Here is a 27,837-nt window from a genome sequence, read left to right as displayed (position 1 = left end):
TTCAATTCTATCACTAGCAATGATGAGTCATTTCATAGATCAGCACACTCAGAGTCAACAGAAAAGGATCACGTTTTATTCCAGCACACCTACATCAGAGTCGCGAGCGATGAGTCATGGCCTAACCCATTCGGCTGTTGAGAGAACAAAACCTTTATTTCAGAAGTTTAACACAAACTCCACCTTCCACTAATAGTTTCTGAACTATTTCATGTGTAGTCTCTCTCTCTCAAGTGATTTTGTATGCCTCGGCTGACTGCACACACTTCATTATGACTGAATGGCAGTGCTCTTGAAGATAGTGTGAATACAGTGAAGTTTGAGAAATAATCATTACTATGAATTATTGCAAAATGGAGAATCTCAGCAGTGGGTCGCTCTGATGATTCTGTCTAATGGGCCCTCCATTACGGCATGTGTTTGTGTACATTAGATTCTCAGTTGGGCCTCAGTCTTTACGAGTTGATCAACAGGGAGGCTCTTTTATGATAGTTTTAAAGTACTTGTCCCACAGAACAAAGTGATTTAAGGAAAAGTAAGGGGAAAGAACCGAGAAAATGTGTGGAAAACTCACTCCTTTCTCTTTGTGGCAATGTCTTCCTTCATGTCAATACCACTCTAGTAATTATGTCCCAACTTTAGTGAAAAGAGCCTAAGACAGGAACCCAATTGTCTCAAAGAAAGACAATGACACTATAATTGCCTTTTATGTTCATACTGGATGACAAGGAAGAATCAGAAATGACAGCCAATGAGCTTTTATTGTAAAGCACAGAAGCTATTGAATTCCCTGCTGGAATAACCCTCCATCTAATGTTGAGGGAGTCGACAGGTTAATAATTACAAGCCCGATTCCCCCGTAATTGAGTTTATACAGTACATAGTTTTATGAGCACGAATATCTATTTCCATTCGCCCTTTCATTATAATCAATTATTATTGTCAATTAAAATGCTGTAAAGAGGATCTAAGATGGTTTACAGAAGTAAACCGATCTCTTATACATACATACAAGAGACAGTATTATTAGAGACTTACAGTATTATTATGTTATGTTATTAGTATGTGCCCCTTTCTCCTACAGCCTGATGCGTTAAGGTGTTAACATAAAAGGTGTTTTCAGCAGCCCGCTGGTTGTCACTTCTGGTGCGAAATCATGGAAAAGTGTCGTGTACATCTAAGCACGTTGTAATCAAGGTTTTGATTGCTGGCCAGTATTTAATCCCCATTACGCAGTTGGCATGCTGCGTGTTCATGGGGTTTAATTAAATAATTCTGGATGATAACTCTTCTCATTCTACTCTGTTGGAGTGCTTTGAATGGACGCTCTCCAGCATGATTCTTCACTGCTGTGGAGAGCAGCTCCACAAGCTTTCGCATTTCACTCAAACTCCAGGGAGAGAGAGCCAGAGTGGATCTATGCCCAATTGTCCAGGCACATATTTTGGCGTGTGTGTGTGTGTGGTGTTTTTGTTAGATTTTTTTTTAACATTGTTATTTTTTATTTTATTGCAATTTGAAAGATTGGTATATTGAAAATAGAATGGCAAACCTCTACAGATGATATACATTTATGCATTTGGCAGACGCTTTTATCCAAAGCAACTTACATTGCATTTCAAGGTACACATTTACATTCTTATCAGTTCTTGCTTTCCCTGGGAATTGAACCCATGTCCTTGGCGTTGCAAGCAGCAACGCTCTACTGTTTGAGCTACAGGAAAGCTACGGATTTACAATTTCCATAAAAATTTTGTGTTGCCCATAAAGCCTTCTACAATAGAAGAGAACTTTGTGGTGGTTTTCTTTTGATTTTTCCAAATGTTAAAATAATTTGCAAAAAATGGGGCAATAATTTCAAACATTGCTAAACATTACGTGTAATATATGAACTAGTTGAACAATTTCAGATAATATTTTTTTAGAATTTTTGTTTTTAGTTTTAGTTCAGTGAATATTTGATGTGTTTGGTATGAGCCGTACATAGTCAGGACATTTTTTAAACATCACAAAAAAACAACAAAAAAAAAACATTTTAAATTTAAATAAATTTTGTTACCATCATTTTAAAGTGGACAATTCTTGTAGTTTTATGGAATATTGCAGATTTGATTATAAATGATTTATCTGTGCACATTTATTTATTTTAACCCTTTCAGTTTTCAGCATGTTTAAAATATTCTAGCTCAGGGGTTTTCAAACTTTTTAATCCCAGGGACCCCCAAATATTATGATTCCTTGCAGGGGACCCTGGTGTCTAAAATATAAAGGCAACTTTGTATTTTATATATAAACATGTAAACTAAAACTTTGTATACTGTAAAGACATATTGCAATTCATATTTCAATACACATGAATCTCAATTTATTTTATTAACTGGCAACTCACCATAGCCAAGATGATTCTCACAATTAACAATTTTCTGGAGCTTTTTACATTCCTGAAAAATTGCACAATATTTACATTAACTTAACAGGGTACCTTTTTTATTAAAGCACTGGTAGATGAAAAGTTAAACCTGAAGGACAGCATTTGTAGTTTCTGTATTTTTTGTATTTCTGGAAAATTGCTAAATACTTACATTAACTAAACAGGGTAACTTCTTTCACAGTATTAAGGCACTAGTATGACAAGTTAAACCTGAAGGACAGCATTCGCGTTACAAACACATGAATCAAACCAAACAAACACCAGATTCACTGATTCAAAAACTCTTAATAGGGTGAATGAGCCTGGTGGCTTCTACATAATTTGTCATAGTGTGGTTTCATTTTAGTGAGAGCCAGGCGCATGTCGCTTTCAACCTCCAGACGGGCTCTGTGCTTAGACTGACACTTTCAGTGCTGAAAATCCAGCTTTCAAGAAGGTTGTGGCAAAAGGTAAAATACATTTTATTATCCTCTCAGGCAACACAGGGAAGTCCTTTCTCACAGACATCCAAAACTCTGACAGAGGAAGGCATGGGAACCTTGTTTTCATCTCTGCCTCATTTGTCAAGTCAATCAGATGCTCCTGGGCTGCTAGATCCAGATGAGTGCCAACCCATGGTGCAAATGGGTTTCTAACAAAGTCCAGGTGGGTGTTGTTCAAATCAGGGAAATACTGTTTAAAAAGTGACAGGTGAGACTGAATTATGGGTGTGATGTTGTCAGCAGTGGAGGAGATGCACTCCTGGTTATAGAGAGGACACTTTTGTGTAACTCCCTCTTGCAGTTTGCTTTCCACAAGGGTAATTTTTGTGTGAATGCGAGCACCTTATCTTGTGCATTCAGTGTGTGAACATTGTGTCCTTGCATGTTCTGATTGAGGACATTGAGATGCTGGAAAAAAATCTGCCATGTATGCCAACTTCAGTATCCATAAGCCATCTTCAAAGCATTTGGAAAGCTCTGACTTTTCACCAGAGAGACACTCTCTCAGCTCTTTGTGCAGCGCATACATGCGACTTAACAGTTCCCCACGGGAAAGCCAGCGTACCTCTGAGTGGAGCAGCAAACCCTCGTAATCAGCGCCCAGAGTACACTGAAGAGTCTGTGTTTCAAGGGGTGTGCTTTTACATAGTTCACAGTTTTTACTACATCCCTCAGCACTTGATGCAAATCATCATCAATGCGTTTGGCCACAAGAGCCTCATGGTGAAGCATACAGTGTGTGGCAACAGCGTTTGGGGCTTTATCTTGAGCAGAGTCACAAGGCCGCTGTGCTTACCGGTCATAGCGGCAGCACCGTCGATACACACTCCAACACACCGAGAGCAGTCTATTGATTTGTCCGTCATGAATTGATCCATCGTTTTAAATATGTCCTGCCCTGTGGATCTGCCTTCAAGGGGTTTACAAAAAAGAAGTTCCTCGATAAATTTATCCTTACAGAGGAAACGAGTAGGCTATAGACCATTAGCTGTGCTTGATTCGCTATATCAGTACTTAGTTTCTACTGCAGCGCAAAGTATTCACTGGCTTGCAGTTGTTCTAAAAGTTGCAATGCAATATCATTGGCCATCTCACCTATGCATCTGCTCACTGTATTATCCGACAAAGGCACACAATCTACCTTTGGTGCCGCTTCCTCTCCCAACAACTCCCTGACGATGTCTTTAGTAGCTGGTAATAATAATGCTTCGCCAACTGTGTGCAGCTTCTTAGCATGCGCGATGTGGAGCGATGCCAAATATGACACTTTTAAACACCTCTCAGGGACCGATGAAGATAAAACCAAACGTAATGTAAGATTTGTCATATTTTCTAGTTTTTTGCTTAGCGTTCGCCAAGTCAGATTGACACGAACTGCTTGCAGGAGCGGGATTCTTCAAAAATCTTTCCATCATTTGTATGTAGATCAAAATATATGTAGATTTGATTATTAATATCTTTAGGATAATGTAATTTTTTTTTCGTTCTGTAAAGTTCTGTTGATTCTAAAATATGTGTAAGTGAGTACGTTTTGAAGTTTAAAAACCTTTATAAATGATCTTGATCATGAAATGTGCACCGCCATATTTGTTTGCGCCGCAGATCAGAGAGTCCTGTCAGTCGGATTTACAGCACGTGAATTCATCATTTTCTCCCAAAATACATGTAAGTAAGTGGCCGGTGAACTGGGAGAAAAATAGAGTAAACTCTTGTTACTTAGGCCCACTTTGTGTGTCTGATATGAAAAAAAAAAACGTTGGCAAATTATATTTAAATGGCTTGTTATTGCTGCTTCCATGCTAAAAACTCTATCACAAACTCTAAACGTATCGTTTTACTAGTGCTTTTGTGTATTTAAATATCTGAAATAAACCTTATGTGGTTGAAAACACTGCAGTCTGTCAACAATCCAATGTTGGACAACCTGTCCAATGATCCAATCAATTCCCAATGGACGAAATAAAAAATCCTGCCCTACATTTTTTCTTGTTCAGGAAGCCGTTTCATTCGGATATAGATAAAGAAGAAATGTCTACTGCAACTTCCGTTTCATGTCGACTTTAAATGCTAAATTGCAATTAAATGCGGTTAGTTTTGTAAACGTTTTATTAGAGACATTAACTTTTAATTTAGTAAATACTGACACAGTACTCATACTTTAGAATAATTCTCTGCACTTTTTCCCTTGATCCTTCTCTGAACTGCAAGAAGGCAAATCTCCAGGAGGGAGACTGAGCCCCCCTGGTGTATGCTCCACGATTAACACTGCGTTTGCTACTTTTTATGGTTAAAATGTGACTTAAATGTATATAGAGATCATAAGTGGCTTTTAAAGAGCTTTCCTTGTTGAAGAGTGCTTCAGGGGGAACTGTAAGTGACTTTGGATAAATGTTTGCTAAATGATTACTTATACAACAGTAGATCACATGCCATAGACAAAGCAGAAATTTAAGCTTTCCGTTGTGTTATCCAAAATCCACAACAAAAACTGAGTTTAAAGCGGATTGCCTTAAGACACATTAAAACCCGTCACAGCATTTTCTGTGCTTCACTTGTTGATTTAATGTCATTGGATTAATTTTCTAAATGCATATTCCATACATTCTTTCCTCATTTGACGCAGAATTCATCGTTCTTTTAATGTGCAAGTACACTTGAGATAAATGCCTTGTCACGTTGGGAGCGCATTTTCATTTATTTATTTCTCATGCCAGAGGCTTAAATTAATCATTAATGATGTATAGGTGTATTAATTTGCTTGTGTTTGTTGTAAGGACGCCAGACGTGTATGCATATTCTGTGTGCAATTAATTCTTTGTGCAGTTTCAGGAAAAGGTTTTGCCACATTATGTTGAATGGATGAAGCCATAATTATCGCTTAATTCATGCTATTAGAGTTCAACTAAACAAAAATTCATTCCTCATCACCCTCTTTCCGCCATTGATTGGAAATGCATTTAATTGACTGTGAGAACGGACCATTAAAGCAAACAAATCAAGGTCCTAGGTTGCATTGTCTTACATATAAATCGAGGGCCTTTTGTGTAGGATTTCTTATGATGGAATTTGATTCCCTATTTAGAACCATGTTTTGCTCTTTTCCTGCTCTCCTTCTCAGTTATCCCTGATTTATCTGATCCCCTATTGTTTGAATTGCTTGCAATAAAGTGACGAGTTCTTATGGATCGGAAGGTCATAACATTCAGAGTCTGCTTTCAAAATTCCCTATTTTAATCAAATTAAAGGAGAACTCCGGTCAATTTTAACATTGAGCTCATTTTTTTGTACATTTGGAGTGCTGTCAATACAGAGAACAACGACAAAAATCGGTGTTGCCTACAGCGTGTTATCCTATTTTTAAAATTTGCACCCTGTTGACTTCAATGGGGCAAGTACTAAACCTGCTTTTAGCCTCTTAACATCCTTGATGTGTCATTACAAGTGCACAGAAAATGTGAGTGATTCCTTCTGAGTGAACACGAGTGAGTCTGACTGCAGTAGATGTGAAAGATATGTATAAAAATGATGTTATTTAAGCCAGCGCAAATACCTTTGTTTACATCCTGTTTTTCGGTTGAAGTCCAAAGTAGTCGATTGCAGAGTTCACACGCATAGGTTTAATACCTATGATCACGCGCGTGAACTCGGCAATCGACTACTTTGGACTTCAACCGAAAAACAGGATGTAAACAAAGGTATTTGCGCTGGCTTAAATAACATCATTTTTATACATATCTTTCACATCTACTGCAGTCAGACTCACTCGTGTTCACTCAGAAGGAATCACTCACATTTTCTGTGCACTTGTAATGACACATCAAGGATGTTAAGAGGCTAAAAGCAGGTTTAGTACTTGCCCCATTGAAGTCAACAGGGTGCAAATTTTAAAAATAGAATAACTCGGTGTAGGCAACACCGATTTTTGTCGTTGTTCTCTGTATTGACAGCACTCCAAATGTACAAAAAAATGAGCTCAATGTTAAAATTGACCGGAGTTCTCCTTTAAGTCTACAGTTTGAATTTGTGCCTCAGTTTAAAGGGGGGGGTGAAATGCTCATTTTCACTCAATCTCCTGTTAATCTTGAGTACCTATAGAGTAGTATTGCATCCTTCATATCTCCAAAAAGTCTTTAGTTTTATTATATTTATAAGAGAAAATAGGCTGTACCGAGTCTTTCCGGAAAAAAAACGAGCGTCTGGAGGCGGGCCGTGTGGGCGAAGCCAGAGCCATAGAGAGAATCCGTCGATCTGGGCTTTGTTTATAAAACATTCATCGTCGAAATGCAGGGAACAAACAGTCTACACAACTCGTTTCTGCATCCACTGTTCCTAAAGCTGGGTTCTTTGGTAAGCTTTCCCTCACCAAAAACACTTTGGAGACACTATGCAGCGCTGCCGATGATTTCCTGTTGAAGCGCGTTGAGGACGTGCGCGGTCGCGCTTTTCCGGGAGAAATGCTCATATAAGGAGTTCCACTCTGGTCTACGTCATTAGATCCACGGTCAAAAAAAAAACAGCCGAAACTTGTACCAACCCGGAAGTAAGATTTTCGGCACAGAAATTCTCCGTTATTCGTCCAAAATATTTTTAAAAAACTTTGGCCATGTTAAGCATGAGAATCCATCTCTTTAACACTGTAAACAACTCTGAATACATGAAACACCATTGTACCCCCCCTTTAACTAAATAATTTAGTTCAATTAATTATGAAAACGATGGCAAAATTGACATCTCTAGATTAATACTTACATGAATACAAGATTAAAAAATAAAGCCTTGTTTTGTGATTTCATAATATCTTTAAATTGTCTTCATTTAAGAGCTTTTCTCAGTGAATCTTGATATATCTCAATTAATTGCCATATGTTCTTAATTCGATTATTTAAACCTAATTATGCACTAATTTACTCTGTGAATCATTTTAAAATCTCATCATTCAAGAACTAGGCTTAATCTGTATTAAATAACTTGAAACATTCCTCTTTTAGCTGCTTTATTTTCGTGATTTCATATTTTCTCTATCCTTTATTATAGCCTATACTTTGTTTGCGTTCAGTGTGTTTAGCTGTTTTCTAACACCCTGGCTTTTGTGATATTTTGTTAATCTTTCTAAAATATGACAGTTTTTCTCGATTGCTTAAACACATTTCTTGAAACTATGCCTCGTATTCTCAAAACTGTACACACAAATCCATAACGTCTCACCCAATTCCTCAAGCATCATATTTTCAGGTCAAAATGAAGCTCTACACTCAAAACCATTCACTCTTGCTGAAAAATCAAACTTTGCCCTCAGACATCACACACAAGCCCTCAATATCACACACACTACAACATAGTCTTACACACTTGTGCAATAAATTCAAAACAACATTTCCAAAACTGGTAAGTTATGTTGCTAATTTTGTTTGCCACCACTATTGCTTCATTTCTCTGTGGATCCATTGTTCCAAAACTCAAAAAACTGATTTGGGCCCTTTTATCTATCATTTGAAGGATCTGATTGTTGTGTGTTCAATTTTGACTCTTAGTGTTTCCACTTGGGTAATTGTGTGCTAATTGAGCTGAAGCTGTGCTGACTTGAGTGAACAATATTGAATGTTAGTGCTTTCTAAATGACCACATGGTGTAGGGAATGAGAAAGGAAGGGATTTGTGTGTAAAGATTTGCTGTGACAGTATAACAAATCTGACTCATGTGTCAAAACCGGGGAATAGTGTTTATATTTTAGTGAAATGGGTGTGCCTTTTGATAAATGGCATTATGGTTTTGAAATTTTAGTTCAAAAGCCTGGTTTAAGCAATCGAGAAAAACTGTAATCTTTTCATCTCTTTTCTGTATGTGTGATTTTCCTTGTTCAATCCTCAGAATTCTGAGATTTTGTAAGAGCTTCATGGTTTTTGTGATACTTTGGACTTTTATTCTTCTTTCTCACTCTTTCTCAGCTCTTAATACGTTTAAAGGGGTGTGTAATGTCTACACAATTTGGGGTACCAGAAAGGGCTGTTTTCAAACAAGTTTCTTAAACACTCATTGGCTTAGAATCAACTGCAAATATCAATTTATTACAAACTGAGACAGAAACAATACTTACACTCCTACAAATCGCTCACTTAATGTATAATTGGATGGAATAAAAAATCTTAATGAGCCACTCCTTGACCATTACCCTGATAAAGTGATTTAGAGACTGTTGGTGGTGTGTAAGTGTGTATGGGTCAGTATGTCTGTATTAGCATTCAGGTGGCTCCCACAGACTGACATAGGGTAGTTAACTCTCCTGCTTTGTGTGTGCCTGCTCATTTTTCCTAGCTAGACAGACAGACTTGTTGCTACAGTATATCCACATCCAAACATCATTCTAATAATAATAATAAAAAAAAAAAAACAGCTGCAGATGAAAGTCTGAAATAATCTAAATAGCTCTGGTGTGAATGATTAACAACCCAGGTGGCCTGCTGGAGAAAGTCTGACTTAATTCTGCATTGGTGTTTATGCAGTGAGACTTGTGTGTCAGAGCCAACTGTGAAGTGTCCCTTTTCCCTCAGCCTGGCTCCCTTCTATAATTATGACACCCTCCAGATGTCACCTCTCCATCCTGTGAGCCCTCCTGCACTGCCTGCCAACCACACCGTTTTTTCCCCTCTTTCTGTCGCCAACTCTTGCACTCCCTGTGACTTGTATGTACATAATATGTGTATCAGAGTTTCCGCTATAAAAAAATGGTGCCGGTCAAAGTGACCGGCAGAGGTTTCGTTTTCCGGACATTTTGATGATATGCCGGTCAAATATCGCCTCTTAATTAAAGTTGAGGAAAACTGGAGGCAGGCTATGTAACTTAAAAAATGACATAATCAGGCCGTATAGAATGCAACATGTTTATTAGCCTAACTTTCAAATAGACGGAAAAAACATGAACGTCCGATTGGTGTCAATCAACGCCAACTGTTTTTACTATGGTTTCACATTCATAGTTTAACAAACCAATCCCCCTTCCCCACATAAAATATCTGAATAGTAGCCTATTGTTTTTACTCAAGCGAACTTCCCAGTGTCTCTCCACAACTTGCAATGCGCATAAGCCGCTAAACCTTGTTCTCCGCAAGGCGACTTCGCTGCTTCGTCTTGATCCGATTCTGCAGCGAGAACCCCCTCTCTGCAGGAACACTCGAGACCCATTTTCTACTATGGTTTTGTACGTTTCTTCTTTCGGATCTATTTGTGATCCATTCCATTCTAAACAAACAACGCAGTTTATATGCTTCGTCCTTGTTTCATTGTTCATTAAGATAATAATTAATAAATGCACGCATAATTATCAGTGAACTTGATAAATGTTGCAGATATGTTTTGCTATGCATGCACAAACAAATACCTTTCAACTTATGTGTGCAAAATTCAGAATAAAATGAATGTGCAGCAATTTGAACAAATAGAGAGTCTGTAGGTCTACTATAGGTGTTGTAGCCATTAAATAAGCTCATTTAGTTTAATATTTGTTAAAATATTATAATGTTATTTTTTCATCTATGTTGATTATGAAAAGTGAACCGCACGAGTAAGATAGGATGCGCAATATATTGAGAGACATGGCATGAGTCAGACATGATTTTGACCACTTAATTAAGTTTTGTTTTGTAGAAAGCCTTTTTTGAAGTGAATTTCGTTTTGTATAAATTGTATCTTAATTTTAATAATTTTTTTATCAACCAATTGCCTGGATTTAATAATATAAAATATAAAAAATATAGCAGACGATAGGCCTAATCATGGAGGCGCCCGCGCGGTAACTTGCATTGCTCGTGAACTGGAGCGCATCTCATCCTAATTTAACGAAACTCAGCGTAGGCCTCACAGACATGAAATATATCTTAAGAAAGCTTGAAATGTCTTTTTAACAATTTAAAACGAAAAGAAATAGGCTACTCTCTGATTATGTAATCCATGATGTGCATTTCTCTCTATAGGCGCGTTCACTACGGAGATGGCGATCGTCAACTTCATCTTTACAGCTGTTGTTGCTGTTAATAAACTAAAAATAATAGGCCTATAATTTTATTAAACAATACATTAAATGAAATTGTAATTGTATTAAAAAAGCAACAAAAAAAATCCTGTTTAAGTTTTTTTTTTTTTAACCTATGCGTAATTACACATTAAATTCAGGTAGGCTACTGAGTCGCTGTCCTCAGTGCCCAGAAAAGCGCTGAAACGGAGATGAAGGGGAACCCGTTTTTATTTAGTTTTTATTTTTTGGCTTATTTTAACTGGCCCATCCAGTTTTCTGGAGGCCCACCTACAATCAAAATCCTGGCGCCGCTAGTGCTTCGCAGTGGTCTGTTATCAAGAAATAACAGACCGCATTCCACATTGGAATTCAACCAAGCCATGTAATAATGTTTAATAACTTTCAAACGGTAGAGCCTGTTCCTTTATAACATCGGTGTATTTTTGCTTTATACATTTTAGGCTTATTCTCAAATTCAGATTGTGTTAGGGGGCGGGATTATTAGGCAATTTTAATCTGACAATTTGACCGGAGAGATTTAATTTTGTCTGACATTTCATTTTTTTCCAGCCAATGTCCAGCAAGTACCGGACAACGGAAACCCTAATGTGTATATGTGTGTGTGTGACCCGTGCTGGCAAAATGAGTCTGAATGCACACGGGCTACAAGCTACAGGCAAAACAAGTGAAAATGTCAATTTGAGATTTTCAGAAAAATGAGCCCTCGCCTAGCGATCCCAATGCTCCAAAAAGCAATTAAACATCTGAAAAGTAGATTGAAGTATCTTTATTTGTATGTTTTCTGAGAGGATACCTTTCCTTTGTCCATGAAAAATTGCTGTTGTTTTGGAACCTTCAGAAAACTTTAACTCCATTTTTCTCAAAATTGACTTTGTTGACTCTATTGACTTCAAAGTGTAGCTCGTTAATTTTTTTTTTTTCTGATTCAAACAAATCATACATCATTTTGAAGGTTTTTTAATAGAGAATCAATGAAAATAATAAGTAATTTATACCATTTATATATTATAATTACATTTGTGGTGCAAAGGTCTGGGTCCACATTGAAAATTTTATTCCACTTTGAACTGAAATATTTTATTTAAAATTATATAAAACTATAATAAGCACATTGAAAACAATCGAAGTTTACTAAATTAAGAACTTCTACTACTAAAATAAACATTCTATTGGTATAAATAACAGTACAGTATATCCATGTAACAGTAGGCTACATAGTAAATAATATATACTAGTTTCACACACACACACACACACACACACACACACACACACACACACACACACACACACACACACACACACACACACACACACACACACTTTTTTTAATTAAATTTAAACAATATCAAATATTCCAATGAAAATGTGGCAGTAGGGATGCACCTCACTAATTGTGTAATCACGCTGAATGTGATTGTAATTGCGGCCTGGCAACCCTGCTGGAAAACTCTATTTTCTCAAGAACGGAAATGAGTTAAGATTTCACAATGGTTTAGTTTGGCATTTACACACAATCAAACTGTCGCTTGTTAGCCTGTGCAAATGATAATGATGGATGTATCAGTGTCATTTAAGTATTTACTTTTAGTGTAGTGATAAAGCGTGCATAAATTTGCATAAATGTTTGTGGAAATAGCAGAATGTTCTGTGAATACTTTCCCTCTGGTGATTGATGGCCTAGTTTCTTGCACTGTAGATGGGAGAGATATTGAGGGAGAGAGAGATGGACAGATTGAGCTGATATGCACAGAGAGAGAAAAAGAATAAGGAAACTTCTGCCCTGAGTTTGAGTTATCTATCGCCGAGGCAATGCCTCATTATTTCTGCCTTATATACATGGCCCTGAATGTTTCCCTGAATGTAAGCAGTTTTGAGGAAGTCACTGAAACTTTAGCTTCTCGAGCTATTTTAAGTAGTTAAACTACAGTCAAGCTAAGCTTTTGAAGTAGGTTGTTAGTTAGTCCAGGCTGGAAGATCACATCCCACCACAGATAATCCCCTGCTGTTATCTATCACTTATAAATAATGCAAAATTATCTGCTGTATTATGTAATTGATATATACTCAACCTGAAGCCTATTGATTTTCACTATATTTGAATGTCCTCAATATTGGGTTCCCACATTTTGATCAACTGATTTCCATATTTTTTTTCCATTTTTTTTTGGAATTTATTGAATAATATTGAATCACACCAATTTGTTTATCACTTCAACTGAATTCATTGACAAGAACTGGGTCATAAATCTGGCATCACTTCGTCTTGCCATCAGGAGTAATATCAAGGCTCTTAGAGCAGAGCATAACAATAAAACTGCATATTTACTATAGAAATTTCCATTAGATTCGATTAATTTCCATGAGGCCATAAAGGGTTAGTTCACCCAAAAATGAAAATTCTGTCAGTAATTACTCACCCTCATGTTGTTCAAACCCTGTAAGACTTTCGTTAATCTTCGGAACTTACAGATATTTTTGATTACATCTGAGAGCTGGCTCACTCCTTCATAGGCTGCTAGGTAATCGATATCTGCCATCCCAGAAAAGTTAGTAAAGACATTGTTAAAATAGTCCAAAATGGCTCAACCTTTCTCAAGAGACGCGAATACTTTTTGTACGCAAATATTTTTTTTAAAATAACAACTTTATTCAACTATTCATTTTCTTCTGTGTGGGCCTCTGAGTGAGTTCACGTAGTGTAACAGCGCAGCGCTTCTGGGTTGTACATCAGAACATAGGCTCACTATTGGCCAGAATCACACACATGACCAGCGTCAGTCAATAGTGAGCCTACGTTCTGACGTACAAACCAGAGTTACACTACGTGAACTCACTCAGAGGCCCACACAGAAGAAAATAGTTTTTTCGCACAAAAAGTATTCTCGTCGCTTGATAAACTTAAGGTTGAGCCACTGTAGTCACTTGGACTATTTTAACGATGTCTTTACTAACTTTTCTGGGATGGCAGATATCGATTACCTAGCAGCCTATGAAGGAGTGAGCCAGCTCTCAGATTTCATCAAAAATATCTTAATTTGTGTTCCGAAGATGAACGAAAGTCTTACGGGGTTGGAACAACATGAGGGTGAGTAATTACTGGCAGAATTTTCATTTTTGGGTGAACTAACCATTTAAACACTATTGTCAGTTGTTTTGTAATAAGAGGAACCTGGTAAATAGCACAATATAAATAGAAATTCATTAACCATCCAAACAAACCAATTCACTAAAATGAATCAGAATTCTAAACAATATACAGTATATGAGAGAATAATAGGAGTGTGCTTCAACTCACTCTTGCTTAGTGTTTTGACAGTTGATCTCGTAGAATGTTTTTTTGGCTAGAAAGTTGTATGTTTTTTCTGTGCTATGACCTCTTTTTTTTCCTCTAAATCCTTCACACACTCTGCATGAGTATGTCCACGTGTATCTTCACGTGTATCCCTCTCTTTAAATTTCAAGGTTAAAAGTAAATGTGTGTATGTTCCCCCTTTAAAGCTGATGAAAGGTTGCTGACACAGCTCATGATTACATCCCAGAAGACCTATTCCACTTGCGGGAGCAGCTCTCAGAAATCAGCACTAGTCCGGTTCACCAATTAGCCCCGCGAGGGCTGTAATGGCTTCTGTGATCAAAGCCTGAACGTCGAGCTGTGCTGTGCTGGGCCTGTTTCTTTAAGTCCTCCTGAGGAGCACACTACAACTATGGTCTAAAAGCTGCCAACCAGCTGGTCACTGGTACAATGAAAGGTGTCAAGATCATATGTATCTCTGGAGAGCTTTACATTAATACGTTACGCACAGCGTAACTCAAGCACATAGCCTTTACAAGCACTTCGGAGACCTCCAGCACTTCAAAAGAGGTATTCTTAGCTATACTCTTTTTATAATGCACTTACGTCTCTAAGTGTGGCTCATGCTATCTGAGCAAAAGGCATTTTCACATTTTCTGCTGGAAGATAAAACAGTTTTTTATAGCACTATTTAACATATATCTACTGAATGTTGTGAATTAGAGTAACATTAGTAATGTTAGAATTTTTAATGAATTCTGTTTAATAATAACAGAAGCAGTTTAAATTGCCATTTATTAGGTTGTTCATCTTTAAGAAAAGTCTACCCATAATGCGTAGTGGGCGAGAGGGCGCTGAAATAAAAAGGTGAATGTGTAATCCTGTTTATAAACTTCAGTAAGCTGTTCGATTTATTTTAGTCGTCAGTGGTCATTACTGCTTGTTAAGAAGAAAAGACACAACACTGTTGGGCTAATTTGTAAGTAAATTATGCAAATTACACTTGCAGATTCATCTGACAGGCCCATGTTTTACTGCATCTGAAATCTTACACTCTGAGTAGGTACTACTTTTGAATATTGAATTAATTACTTCATGGCCATTAAAATAACTGGATATTACAGTTTTTCTCAATTGCTTAAACACTATAACCAGGCTTTTGAACTAAAATTTCAAAACCATAATGCCATTTATCATAAAGCACACCCATTTCCCTAAACTATAAACACTATTCCCTGTTTTGACACATGAGTCCGATTTGTTGAACTGTCACTGCAAAACTCTACACACAAATCCCTTCATTTCTCATTGCCTAGACCATGTTGTCATTTAGAAAGCACTAGCATTCAATATTGTTCACTCAAGTCAGCACAGCTTCAGCTCAGTTAGCACACAATTACCCAAGTGGAAACACTAAGAGTCAAAATTTAACACACATCAATCAGATCCTTCAATAGATATATAAAAGGGCCCAAATCAGTTTATTGAGTTTTGGAACAATGGATCCAGAAAGACATGAAGGAGAAGATTGAGGAGGGATAAGAAGGAGGAGGAAGGGCAAGGGCAGGAAGATGAAAGCAGTGTCAGATGAAATTCAAGCCACTCTAGTTGCCCATGTCTTAGTCAATGGTATGACTATGAGGGAGGCTTGGCTACGAGTAAGGCCAAATTTGAGTCGCTTTACCGTCGCCTCGAGAACCTTCAGGGAGGTGTGGTGGCAAACAAAATTCTATCACTGAATAAGAGACAAACATTTCCAATAGTCTTTGATGAGGTGTATTTTCTTGCAAGAAAAGGCCAGCAGTCGTACAGTCAGACAGTGTGGCTGCAGAGTGTGACAGTTAAGGGAGGGCATCCTTTCTCCTTTATAGTCTTGACTCCCAGAATGTTATCTTTCTAGGCCGATGATGGTATTTCAACCATATGTGGAACATTCTTAGACGTGTTCATCATATTTTATCCTTGAGTGGAGGCCCTCCTGTCACGACCAACACCCTTTACCATTCCAATACAATTCCATATTAGAATAAGGTTTGTGTGTGCTCTTTTACTGTCACACACATCTTACTGTAAGTAAATATAAAAAAAATTTAGAGGAGAGAATAAAAAAAAAAAAAGTAAAGCAGGGAATTTTTTTTTGTTTTGTTTTGTTGTGTGTGTGTTGTACTGTGTAGTACATGAATGAATAAAAATGTGGCAATGTATCCATTGGTTGTGTCTTTTGTGTTCATCATGTGAAAAGGTTTGTGAGGGGGGGGAACCACAAGCAACATAACTTACCAGTTTTGGAAATGTTGTTTTGAATTTATTGCACCAGTGTGTTAGACTATGTTGTAGTGTGTGTGATTTTGAGGGCTTGTGTGTTCTGTCTGAGGGCAAAGTTAGGTTTTTCAGCAAGAGTGAATGGTTTTGAGTGTAGAGCTTCATTTTGACCTGAAAATAGGATGTTTGGGGAATTGGGTGAGACGTTATGGATTTGTGTTTACAGTTTTGAGAATACGAGGCATAGTTTCAAGAAATGTGTTTAAGCAATCGAGAAAAAACTGTAACTGTATCAATAACTGACTAAATTAACTTTTGTGTGGACACATTTGTTGAGAAGGAAACTGTAACAGTATTTCCTAATAACAAAAGTCGTATAACAAGAGAGGTTAAGGAGTGCTTGAATAGGAAGAAGTTGGCTTTTATAAATCAAGATAAAATTTTATTACAATCAGTCTAAAATTAGTCCCCCTGAAAAAGGCTCATAATAACTAGCAATGACCAACAAAAAGCAGGAATAGCCTACATATTTAGAGGCATACGTATAAAAAACAAAGAACTTGTGCCAAAGAACTTACTCCAGCATTCTGCCCTATTTTTCAGAAATCTTTAGATTCACATACCATTCCATCTTTGTGAAAAAAAAATAATAATAATTACACCAGTTTCCAAGAAAAATTGCCCAGTTGAGAATTGTGATTTTAGACCTGTGGCTTTAATGTTATGAAATGTTTTGAAAAACTGCAAAGGGGGTGCTTGCGAGCACCCTTCTGAAACCTAAAATGACAAATGTGACACCCTACGGGTCTCAAAACCGAAAGTGCATATGAAGTGTGCCATTTTAGGCATTTAGAAGACACCTAAGCATATACAAGTTTACTTTTTGTAGACTTTAGATCGGCATTTAATACACTTAAACCCCATAATTAGGAAGCTGCTAGAGTTAAAAGTAAATCCTTTTTGCATCAAGTGGTTTTATTCGTTTTTAACAAATCGTACACAAGTCAGGGTCAAACATTTTTATTGGTGAAATAAAAGGAGGTGAAAACTTATAATACGGGGGCTCACACATTTTATTTACATTATACACTGAGTGTGTTGCTGGTCAGGAAAATACTTTTTTCATTACATTTTCTGATGATACAGTAATATTGAGTTTATTGAATAGGAACACCACACCTACACAGTATTTTTCTTAAGTTGCCAGGTTTGTTGGGTGGTGCTATGATAATTCCTTGATTTAAATGAAATGAAGACTGTTGAAATGATCTTCGACCTCAGGTCTGTGGGGGATCATAGTCCTGTAATAATTCATGGAAATATTATTGAACAGGTTTAAATAGAGATTTACAAAACTGAGATTTAGATTGGTATACTGTAGGTTTTTACTGTATTTAGGTGTTGCTTATTTTGTCTGTTGGTATGTATTGTGTTATGCAAGCCCAATGTTGTGTTCTGGCACTGTTATTTCCAAGTCAAATTTCCGAGAAATGGTACAATATTCTATTATATTCCGATTCAATTCAATTAAATAAAACAGTGTGTTCTATGTAGAATGAATATAATCCGGACGTACTAAATCAGCCATGTTGTTTTTTGCCATGTGACTTACCTGTGTCAGTTGCATCACTTCAGTGTCTATCAGATGCTTACATCAGAATCATACTTTGCATACTTTTCGCCTGCTGTTTTATGAATATTATGAATTTGGACATACTACTCTTTTCATTCTTTTTTCACATACTATATATTAGGGAAGTATGCAATTTCAGATGCAGCCTTTGTTTAGGTGTACTACATGTGAAAATTTGATTCTTAAAAAAAATCAGACTAACGTTTTTGGTTCTTATCAGTGCCACCTGCTGGTCTGGAGTCCTGGGAAAATTACTGACACAGTGGAATAGAAATCCAAAGTGACCAGAACTCCTTTAACGGTTTATTTTAGCACCATTTCATGTTTTTGCCTTAATGTTGAGAAGACCAGACAGGCTAATAATCCCAGGCTGTTGATTCTGTCAGGGGAAGCAGGGGAAGCAACATTTTTTGACGTCTAGAAAGGAGTAGGGAATTGAGGAGGCTAAAACAAAGCCATCAGTAAACTTCTAAGTCAGCTTATTGGTGGAGAAGAATGTGTTGGCTGTCACACCACACCGAAGAGAAAAGGCTGAACTGCAGTTAAGGTCAGTGCTTCTAACGCACTGGTGCGGCGCGAGGATGAGGCTGGAGACATGATGAAAGGTCTTCATTGTTTGAGTCTCGCAAATGACAGGGCGCCTGTGTGTGTGTTAGTGTGGACAAAGATGGCTTAATAGAGGTCATACCATGGAAAAACATTTTTTGAATAAAATGGGTTAATGTAGATAGTCTTTACTTAAATGACAGTGAACAAGCATGTGATTTGGATATCTTAAAGGTACAGTAGCAAAACAGCTTGTTTTTTAATAAATGTCAAATAGAGTGTGAAAAATAATCAGGTTGAACTAGCCTAAATTATGATGATTTTGTTGCAGTCTAAACTCTGACTAACATTATAAGTGGACTTGTGTGTAGACCTACTGGAAACGTAGGATTCTTTCAGCTCAAATGTTCTGATCTTCAGGACTGATGTGGACATCACTGCATTTCGTAAATGATAAAATCAAATCAGTTTAGACAGTGTAGTCAATATCCGGTTGTATCTCCATCGGTTGCTGTAGTGATGATGTAGCTAAACACCGGGACGATGCCGGAGTAGCCGTCAGTGTGGAGATATATATACACATACACACACACACGCACGCACACGCATACACACACACACACACACACACACATACACAGACAGTAGATATATTACTAGGATATTTGGTTGTTTATTAGTACGTAAAGCACATATTAATGCCTTGTTCTGCACGACCATATTCTACATCCTTAATCATACCCAATACCTAAACTTAACAACTACCGTACTAACTTAATAAGCATTAATTCGGAGTTTGAGGCAAAAGTTGTGTGACCTTATATTTGATTGGTTTTACTGTATTTTTGATCAAATAAATGCAGCCTTGGTGAGACTTCTTTAAAGCTACACTGTGTAGGATTTTCTCCCATCTAGCAGTGAAATTGGTTATGACTACCTGAATATTACTTTCTAGCCCCTCCCATTCCGAGGGCGTTTTAACTCCTACGGTGGCCGTATTATTTCAAATCTGCCGGCAGTCGCGAGTAATCTCCCCCTCGCATTCGTCACCGTGCCACTGAGTGTAAAAACGCGAAAGGCGAAGCTTGAATTTCCAGGTATGTCCCTCTTTGGTTAATGTATTTTCAAGATGGAGGCGCAACATGGCTGCCGCCATTCGAGCGACTCGCTCGTATGTATTCTAAATGGCAGATTTTACGCTTACGAGAATACTTGATTAGTTGGTAGAATTACACATTAATGAGCACATATCATTTTGAAAGAACAAAGTGTTTTTTGCTAAGAATCAACTTACAGTTTTTTACGATTGCTATTACAGATTTTTCAATACTTTTAACAATTTTCCAAAACTCTTAACACAGTTAGCACTACATCCGTCTGTGTAAACTATACTATTAACACATTTCTTGATGCTTTAACACAAAATGCATGCAATTAACACAAATTTACACACTTTTACACACAAGCTCAAACAAAACCAAAACAATGAATTTTTACTGCCAAATTTACCAATGCTTTAACAGAGAACACCATGTTCTAACCCTAACCTTACAGGCTAAAGTCAAGGTAAACAGCTGTTTATATTGTGAATTGAAACACAAATATATCCCCTGTATTTTATTCTATTGTTACTGAGAAACAGCTGATTGAATTATGCAAATAGATAATTAGAAGATGACTCTTTTTTTTTTTCTTTTTTTATTCTTCTGGTGCTTTTTCTGTTCGTATGTTGTATTTTCACATATAAATAAAGTCTTTATTACAGCAATTCTGTCTCTGTCTTCGTTTTTAGCGCAATTTTCCACCGGACAAAATTGCGATTGTTAACTCATGATTTCTGTTCTGTCTGTGCGCACCAAACTTGTACTTCTATCTACTCCTCAACCAGACCATCTAGAGACTTCGGGTTTTCGGCATTATGTTAAGGAAGGTCTAATCTTGGGAACGCACAAAAAAAATCCAGGAAAAGATTTACTATCTCTTACGCCGCCTTCACACTGACAGTTGAAATCAGCTCCGTAATACGCAATACACCCCCAGCGGACGTCGTTCACAACGGTGAAAAGCGTCGGAAGCACTGATCTATATAGAATGACATTATATACATATATATATATATATATATATATATATATATATATGTGTCATTATATAGATCAGTGGTTGGAAGCCTCGGAAGCGAGTATATTTAAATATTGAATTATTTAATTGTATTAACTGCCCTAATAACGTTAAAACATCATGAAAATAAAAAAATGACATGACAACTAATCGTTATAAAATCATTATTTATTTTATTAAAAGTTAAGAATCCAGATTTGTTTATCAGTACCATAGCAACGCTAACTTCCGTTGGGATTTTCGGATAGAAACCGTCCGTAGCATTTCGCAAGAGTTCAATTTTTTTTAACGCATCCGGATGGCCAACGGACACGATTTTTTTCGCACCGCACTCGTTCGCACCTGGTTCGGACCCATTCGCATGCGGTCTGCGAATCTCCATAGGAAATGAATGACTTCCGGTCGTTTCGCTGCCGTATCGGAGCTGATTTCAACTGCCAGTGTGAAGGCGGCGTTAGTGTTGTGATCCCATGACGTCAGAAAATTGCGCTAAAACACTCACTGAGTTTTTATTACTTGTTTCATTACAGTTTTTTTCAATTGCTTAAGCACAATTTTGAAAACAGGGCCCGGGTTTTCAAACCCCTACACACAATTAGCACAACACTACACCAAAGTAACACAACACCTCAGATCATTATTTTCTTACTTCAGAATAAATAAGAAAATTTACTGCTTTTGTCCTCCATACATTTGTATCCCAAACTACAAAAATAAAAGAAATAAATAAAAATCTTTCTCGAAATCAGATCTGACCAATCAGACTGAAATGCATTCACCCCCCACCCCATAAAAATGATTTATATTGGGTTGTAACATTGGATTTCATACATCCCCCCCCCCCCCCCCCCCCCCCCCCCCTTTCCGATAATAAAAAAAGGGATTCAAGTCGGAAATGACAAAAAACAATTGGATTGGGATGGGATGGACAAACGCAGAGAGATTACCTACTAATATGACAAGGGATCATCATCATCATTGCAATGGCCTGTAGAAACAGCTTACATGTGTGCTATGTCTGACTGAGTTTTAAATCATTGAGTGTGAGGTCTTAATACGTGAGCGTTTGTGCGTTTACATTCTGTAAGTAATGGGTGGTGTCTCGTTTAAAGCAAATGAGGAGAACACCTTCACCAGGCCAATTGGAATCATGGGTAACGTAGTTTATCGTCAGTAGGTTCAGGCTGTATGTTTCACTCATTTCTCCCTCTCATCCCCCTAGTTTTTATCTAGTTCGTCTGTCCTGCTATACCTTGCCAGTGCTGATGGCAGCAGTTCTGCTTAAACGTGTCAGCACATCTCTCACGTAACACAAGTCCAACATTTCTCTAGTAACGTTGTCAAGTTAATGATCCCTTTGCTGTATTTTGTATATTTCGCTTAATGGAATAGTTAATTTACTCACCTTCATGGTATTCCAAACCTGTATCACTTTCTTTCAATGATGATGAATGAAGACTAAAGCTGTCAAGCTTGTGTCAAAAGGACACATAAAGCACTATATTCCAAGTCTTAAGCCATACAATAGCGTGAGAAAAAAGTTCCACAAGATTTTAGCTGTTAGTAAATGACACCATTTTCATTTTTGGATGAACTATCCCTTTAAGGTCTTGCTAATGGTTTGCACTTGGAAGAATGTGTGTGTGTGTAACTTGAGAGAATAGTGATCAAGAACACTACCTTTTCTCCATATCCAAGTGTGCTTTTTTTATTGCTGCCATAACACTGTGTCTGTTTGCAGATGCGGCACTGTTTTAACAGATGGCTCTATAAAGGTTATTGCTGTTTATTAAATGCAGGGAATCTGGAGTTTTTATATACATTTCTCTGTCCCTGAATGTCAATATTTTGCTGAATCAGTCGTCTCTAGTTTTGCAGACTGTAAGCAGATTCTTTGAAGGTGTCAGAAATGTTTCTGATCAAACGGAGGTTGACAGTCAAGCTTAGAAGAGCCCGTATCCAGATTCACGGAATTAAATTCAAACCTCTGGAGAACTTTCATTTTCATTAGTTCAAATAAACTGCTTTCATCATTTCAGTCATTAAAATGCATATCATCGCATTGCATATTTGCATGCCGCTTATATGTGAGAATATGTAACATGTTTACAGTGGCCTTGTTGTGGCGCAATATGAAAACTTGCACATAGCGACAAAATCACAGCACATTAGAATATATTTGATGTTTAAAATACATCTTTTGATGTTTAAATGAGTCCAGTGAATTCTCTCAGTGGTGTGACTTCCCTCAGTGGTGTGACTTCCCAGTGTGTGTCAAAAATAGACAGCAACGGTGTGTCAAAAATAGAAAGCAGCAGTAAACGACTATAAAGTTAACATCAATGAGGCCTACGATCAATCAGTAAAAAAAAAAAAAATACAAAATCTCTACTAATTGAAACAAAACAAGTTAGAAACAAAAAGATAGAACGTCATTTTTGAACGCAAACACCAAAGGTGTTACACGGTTTTCAACACAGCGTAAGGGTTACAATAACAGTTTTCATTAAAATATATATATTTTAATGTCATTTATTTCTGTGATGGCAAAGCTGATCTTTCAGCAGCCTACTTCAGTCTTCAGTGTCACATGATCCTTCAGAAATCATTCTAATATGCTGATTCGCTACTCGAGTAACATTTCCTGTTATCAATGGTGAAAACAACTGTGCTGATTGATTTTTTTCACACTCCTGCTTGATACTAATGACATTATGATTACTGAGTGTGTGATCGTATTCTTAATTATTGATGTTTTGTGGGTTCTGAGCTGCTTGAGTCATATCATATCCACTCCATATGATTTTATCATCTTCTAGATTCTTCACAGTGTCTATGGACAAGGCAGATGAACGTCTTATGGCAGAGCATAATCACTTATCCAAGGGAGTAAAGTGGTGGGTGGAACGGTGGATCTGGTGAGAGACTCCACCTGAACCAGTTAATGACACTAAAGGAGGAGAGATTGAACAAGAGATTGCTTGAGTGCAAATGGAAGGTGAAGAAGGGGTTATCTTGAAGATGAGTGATCTTCAGAGGTGTAGCCTATATGTGGTCTGATAGGTTAAGAGGGTGTGGAGTGTTTCCCAGTAAGAAAGCATTTTACTCTATCAGGATGGTTTTTCAGCTGTAGAACAAGTGCTTAATTCAGTACAGACAGAACAGCACCATTTTATAATAAAGATTAACTGGACTGTGAATTTACAGCAGTAAACCAGCTAATGTCATTTGTGCAAAAATAGTCTTCTGCAAGTTTCTCAGAAAAAAAAAAAAACATTTTTCTTAACTCACTAAGAGAATGACAAATGTGGAAAGGGCTAAGGTCAGTATCTCCCCCACACACACCTGTAGTCTACCAGATGGGTCTGTTTAATCAGGCGCACAAGGGCACCACAGGGCACGAAGTGTGGAGACTCAGCCTTGTTTATGTGAAGAATGAGAAATACGTTGTTGTTTTTTTCTTCTCTCTTCTGCATGGTTTACTTTGTGTACCTTGGTCGTCATGCTTTCTTTAAAAATATTAATTAAGTTATAATTAAAATGATTAAAAGTTTTTCTGATATTCTGAGTACATTAAGTATAAGGTATGAGGCTGTACTGTATCGTGAATAAGCTTGTTGTTAGCTGCAACCCTTCAGCCGTGACTTATTCACGATACAGCATAGCCTCAATACCTTATAGTTTTTATAAAACGGTATTACCACTCAATACAAATATTAAAGCCCCCCAAAAATATGTATCAATGCAAATTTCATGAAGTAAAATCACTAAAAGCCTTCCTTCCACTGGAAAAAATAGTCCCTGACAGTGAGCAGCAACAGAAATTACATTATTATGACATTAGATGGCGGTAAAGATTGTTTTTATGAGTGAGTCACTCAGTGGCAAAGATTCTATTGAAGATATATATATTGAAGATAAGATATATTGAAAGGACTGAAACTTGTTGTGAACACGGAACAAGATGTAACTGACAAATGCTTTGACTAGCGCTGTGGATTCTTTATTATAAACAGAGGACCTGAAGGAAAATGCTGTATCTTAATGCAGGTAATAAACTCGCTCACTCTATCTCTTTCTCGCACAATACTCTACTCTACATAATACAGTAATAATCAGTTAACAATATCAATGAGAACAAACATATATTTTCATTGCTAAGAGTGGTTGCTAAGGGTGTTGTGTAGTGATCATAGTAATACACAGAACAGTTGGGTGAAGCGGTTATAGTCGTGTTTTATCGTGAATAATCAAGAATCAAGGACTGAAACTAACCGTTAAAAAAAAAAAAAAAAAAAAAAAAATATATATATATATATTTTATATATAATTACTGTTATTTAAGATATTTTTAAATATATTAATATAAATGATAGTTTCATTAATATTGACATGCTTTATCATATATAGCATTTAATACAATTTAAATGCTTATTGTATTTCTGTATGTAGCAGACGCTTTGGTTACACTTTATTTCAAGGTGTCACAGTGTAATTATATATTTAAGTACTGAGTAATAATAATTAACTACATGTAGGCTACTTACTATAGGGTTAGGGTAGGATTACGATTTGGTTGAGGGTTAGTTGCATGTAATTATGCATATTTTACTGTGGTAAGTTCATTATGTAACAAGGACACTGTAAATTAAAGTGTTACCAATTACAAATGAGAACAATTAGCAGTTGAACTAACAAAAGAGCAACAATATGCAAGTGCTGTGACCAGTCCCAGTTAGTCTAGCACAGTACTGTACATTTAGCAAGTTTTTTTCTTCATGGATATACTGATACAGTACATTTAACGATATGCACGGCCAGAGTAACCTAATGCAGCTGTGCACTAATGAAGCAAGGTGTCAGGACTGCGAAGACACCCTGAAAAGGGTCAGTTAGCCGCAGTGAATGGCTCCGCTCAATAGCACTAATTGCGGAGTTGCCCAGCAGAGAGGGGATGTGTCCCTCTGACCGTGAGGCAACCTCCACTGGGTCTTCCTCCAATCTCTCTCTAATGATCATGTTTAAACGGGAGGTCTTCATTTGCTGCTGCTTTGTCTTGGTAAAGGATTAAACAAGTTATTTTTTTTCCTGTTCTGTTAAATTTAATGGCAGTGTGTGGGACATTTATAGTGTAATGATATGCTGTATTCATAGGGTTCATTACGCTCTTGATAACTGTGAGGATGTCAGGCGGGTTTCGCCACAGAAGATTTTACTTGTGCTGCACAAAGAGTGTGTGCTTAGGGGTTAGACTAAACTAGAGGGTATCAGCTAATGAAAAAGAGATATTCTAGGTGAGCTAATGCTAATGCTAGCAGATATAAAGAAATCACCTTGCATGTCTCCTCAACTGTTACTCGCACATCATCCATCAAAAGATGATTTTTTTTTTCGAATCACATCTCACTTTTAGATATAACGACTGTCCACATATGCATGTCAGGAGCAAATTCGCTAAAAAGTTCGCAACTTTTTTTACACTGCATTTGAGCGGCAACAGTCTTACTTAACTAGTTGCTCTTATTTAAATGAACTCGTAGTCTTTGGCAAACATTCTCCTTTCTGTGTAAAATAGACGTTTTGTGGGCTATTGTATGCCAGATCACAATCTGCTACCTTGGGCTTCGAAGCGACCCACAAGATTGGGAATTGCTCCATACAAATTGCATTCAACATATTCTGTGGGAGCGTTTGCACTGTTATACAATTTGCATAATTTCTTTAGTGAATTGGGTGCTAAAACAATGCAGACAGCATGTGCAATTAAGCGGCACTTTCAGTTTTCACAGTTCGTTCTTATTGAGTCCTCTATGAGCTGACTGATATGATTAGAGACAAATTGTGTGTGTCTGTTTAGTATTCCTCCTGGTTCAAACTGAATTCTGCAGCGGTTGGACATGATTAGCAGCAGAAACCCTCTCTAATATTCAACTGAGTTTCACAGCTGCCTTTGAATGACCTGCAAACTCAAAGCCTTGTTTTAATATGTTTCACAGAAGTGGTTAAAGTCAGCTCGTCAAATTCCTTGCTTACAGTAAAAGTTCCTTGGGTGGATTTTAGAAAGACCAGGTACAGAGTTGTGGTGACAGGAGGCATTCTGTTCCATTTGTCCTAGCTTTGAGGAACTGGAATCAATTTTCTCTGCTCTATATACGAACACAGTCATAGCACACTGGATCGAAGATGCTTCCTGCTGACATGCAACCAGGGTCACGCTTAAAGATTTATCTTCTGTTGTTGTTTAATTTATTAAGGACTTCATTTTAATCTCATTATTGATGAAGAAGCAATACTTCCACTTCAAAGGGTTAATATAAGTCCAGATAACTGACGTAGTTGCTTAGTTCATATAATGTGTGGGTTTTTTGTTTTTTTTTAGAGTTTATATACCAATAAAGTATTTATTAATGTTTTAAATTAGATTTTATTTTTTATTTGTTAGTTTTCATTTTATTTTAAGTTTTAGTAATTTTGTGGTAATTTTGTCGTTTTAGTGGTCTATATAAAATATCTAATTCAATAATATAAATCATAGTATTTTTATTAATTGAAATGGTACTTTTAGGATTTTAAACTAGTTTTAACAATAACAACACACATGTGTGTGTGTGTGTGTGTGTGTGTGTGTGTGTGTGTGTGTGTGTGTGTGTGTGTGTGTGTGTGTGTGTAATGTACAGTATATATGTGTGTATAAAACATAATGATTAAAATTTGTTCTATTCCTCACGCAAAGCTATTGTATGGCTTGGATGCACTAGTTGGATGGACTAGTTTTATGGTTTTATGGTTTCCTTTTACCTATATTTGTGTTTCATGGAATAAAGTCAAACAAGTTCTGAATGACACAAGGGTGAGTAATCAATCATTTCAATGATGACTAAAAATAATTATTTGGACTTTTGTGTGCTAATGCACATCAGGCTAAAGTCAAGAAATGGCAGAAAGTCTGATTGCTGCCTCTACTTTCCAGATAGTAAGTAGGAAATGGGGGATAAGGATGAATGGAGAGAGGGAGTAATAGGAAGGTACTGTCAAAGA

General features: G+C 37.0%; 1 protein-coding gene across 4 annotated transcripts in view; it reads left to right on the top strand.

Moving 5' to 3' along the window:
• Positions 1-27,837, top strand: part of unc5da (unc-5 netrin receptor Da) — a 231,989-nt gene that overhangs the window by 106,954 nt on the left and 97,198 nt on the right. The window contains exon 1 of one of the 4 annotated variants that reach the window (XM_079898689.1): positions 24,826-24,849. The exons of the other annotated variants lie outside the window; for them this stretch is intronic. Coding sequence (XP_079754815.1) covers positions 24,831-24,849 — 19 coding nt within the window. The 5' untranslated portion in view covers positions 24,826-24,830. Of the gene's footprint in view, positions 1-24,825; positions 24,850-27,837 lie in introns of those variants that run through there. 4 annotated transcript variants of the gene reach the window in all.

Source organism: Squalius cephalus (genome assembly GCF_949319135.1).
Source record: "Squalius cephalus genome assembly, chromosome: 17".
Lineage (NCBI taxonomy): Eukaryota > Metazoa > Chordata > Actinopteri > Cypriniformes > Leuciscidae > Squalius > Squalius cephalus.
Note: the sequence above shows the minus strand (reverse complement) of the source record. Positions and strands in the feature narration are given on the sequence as shown.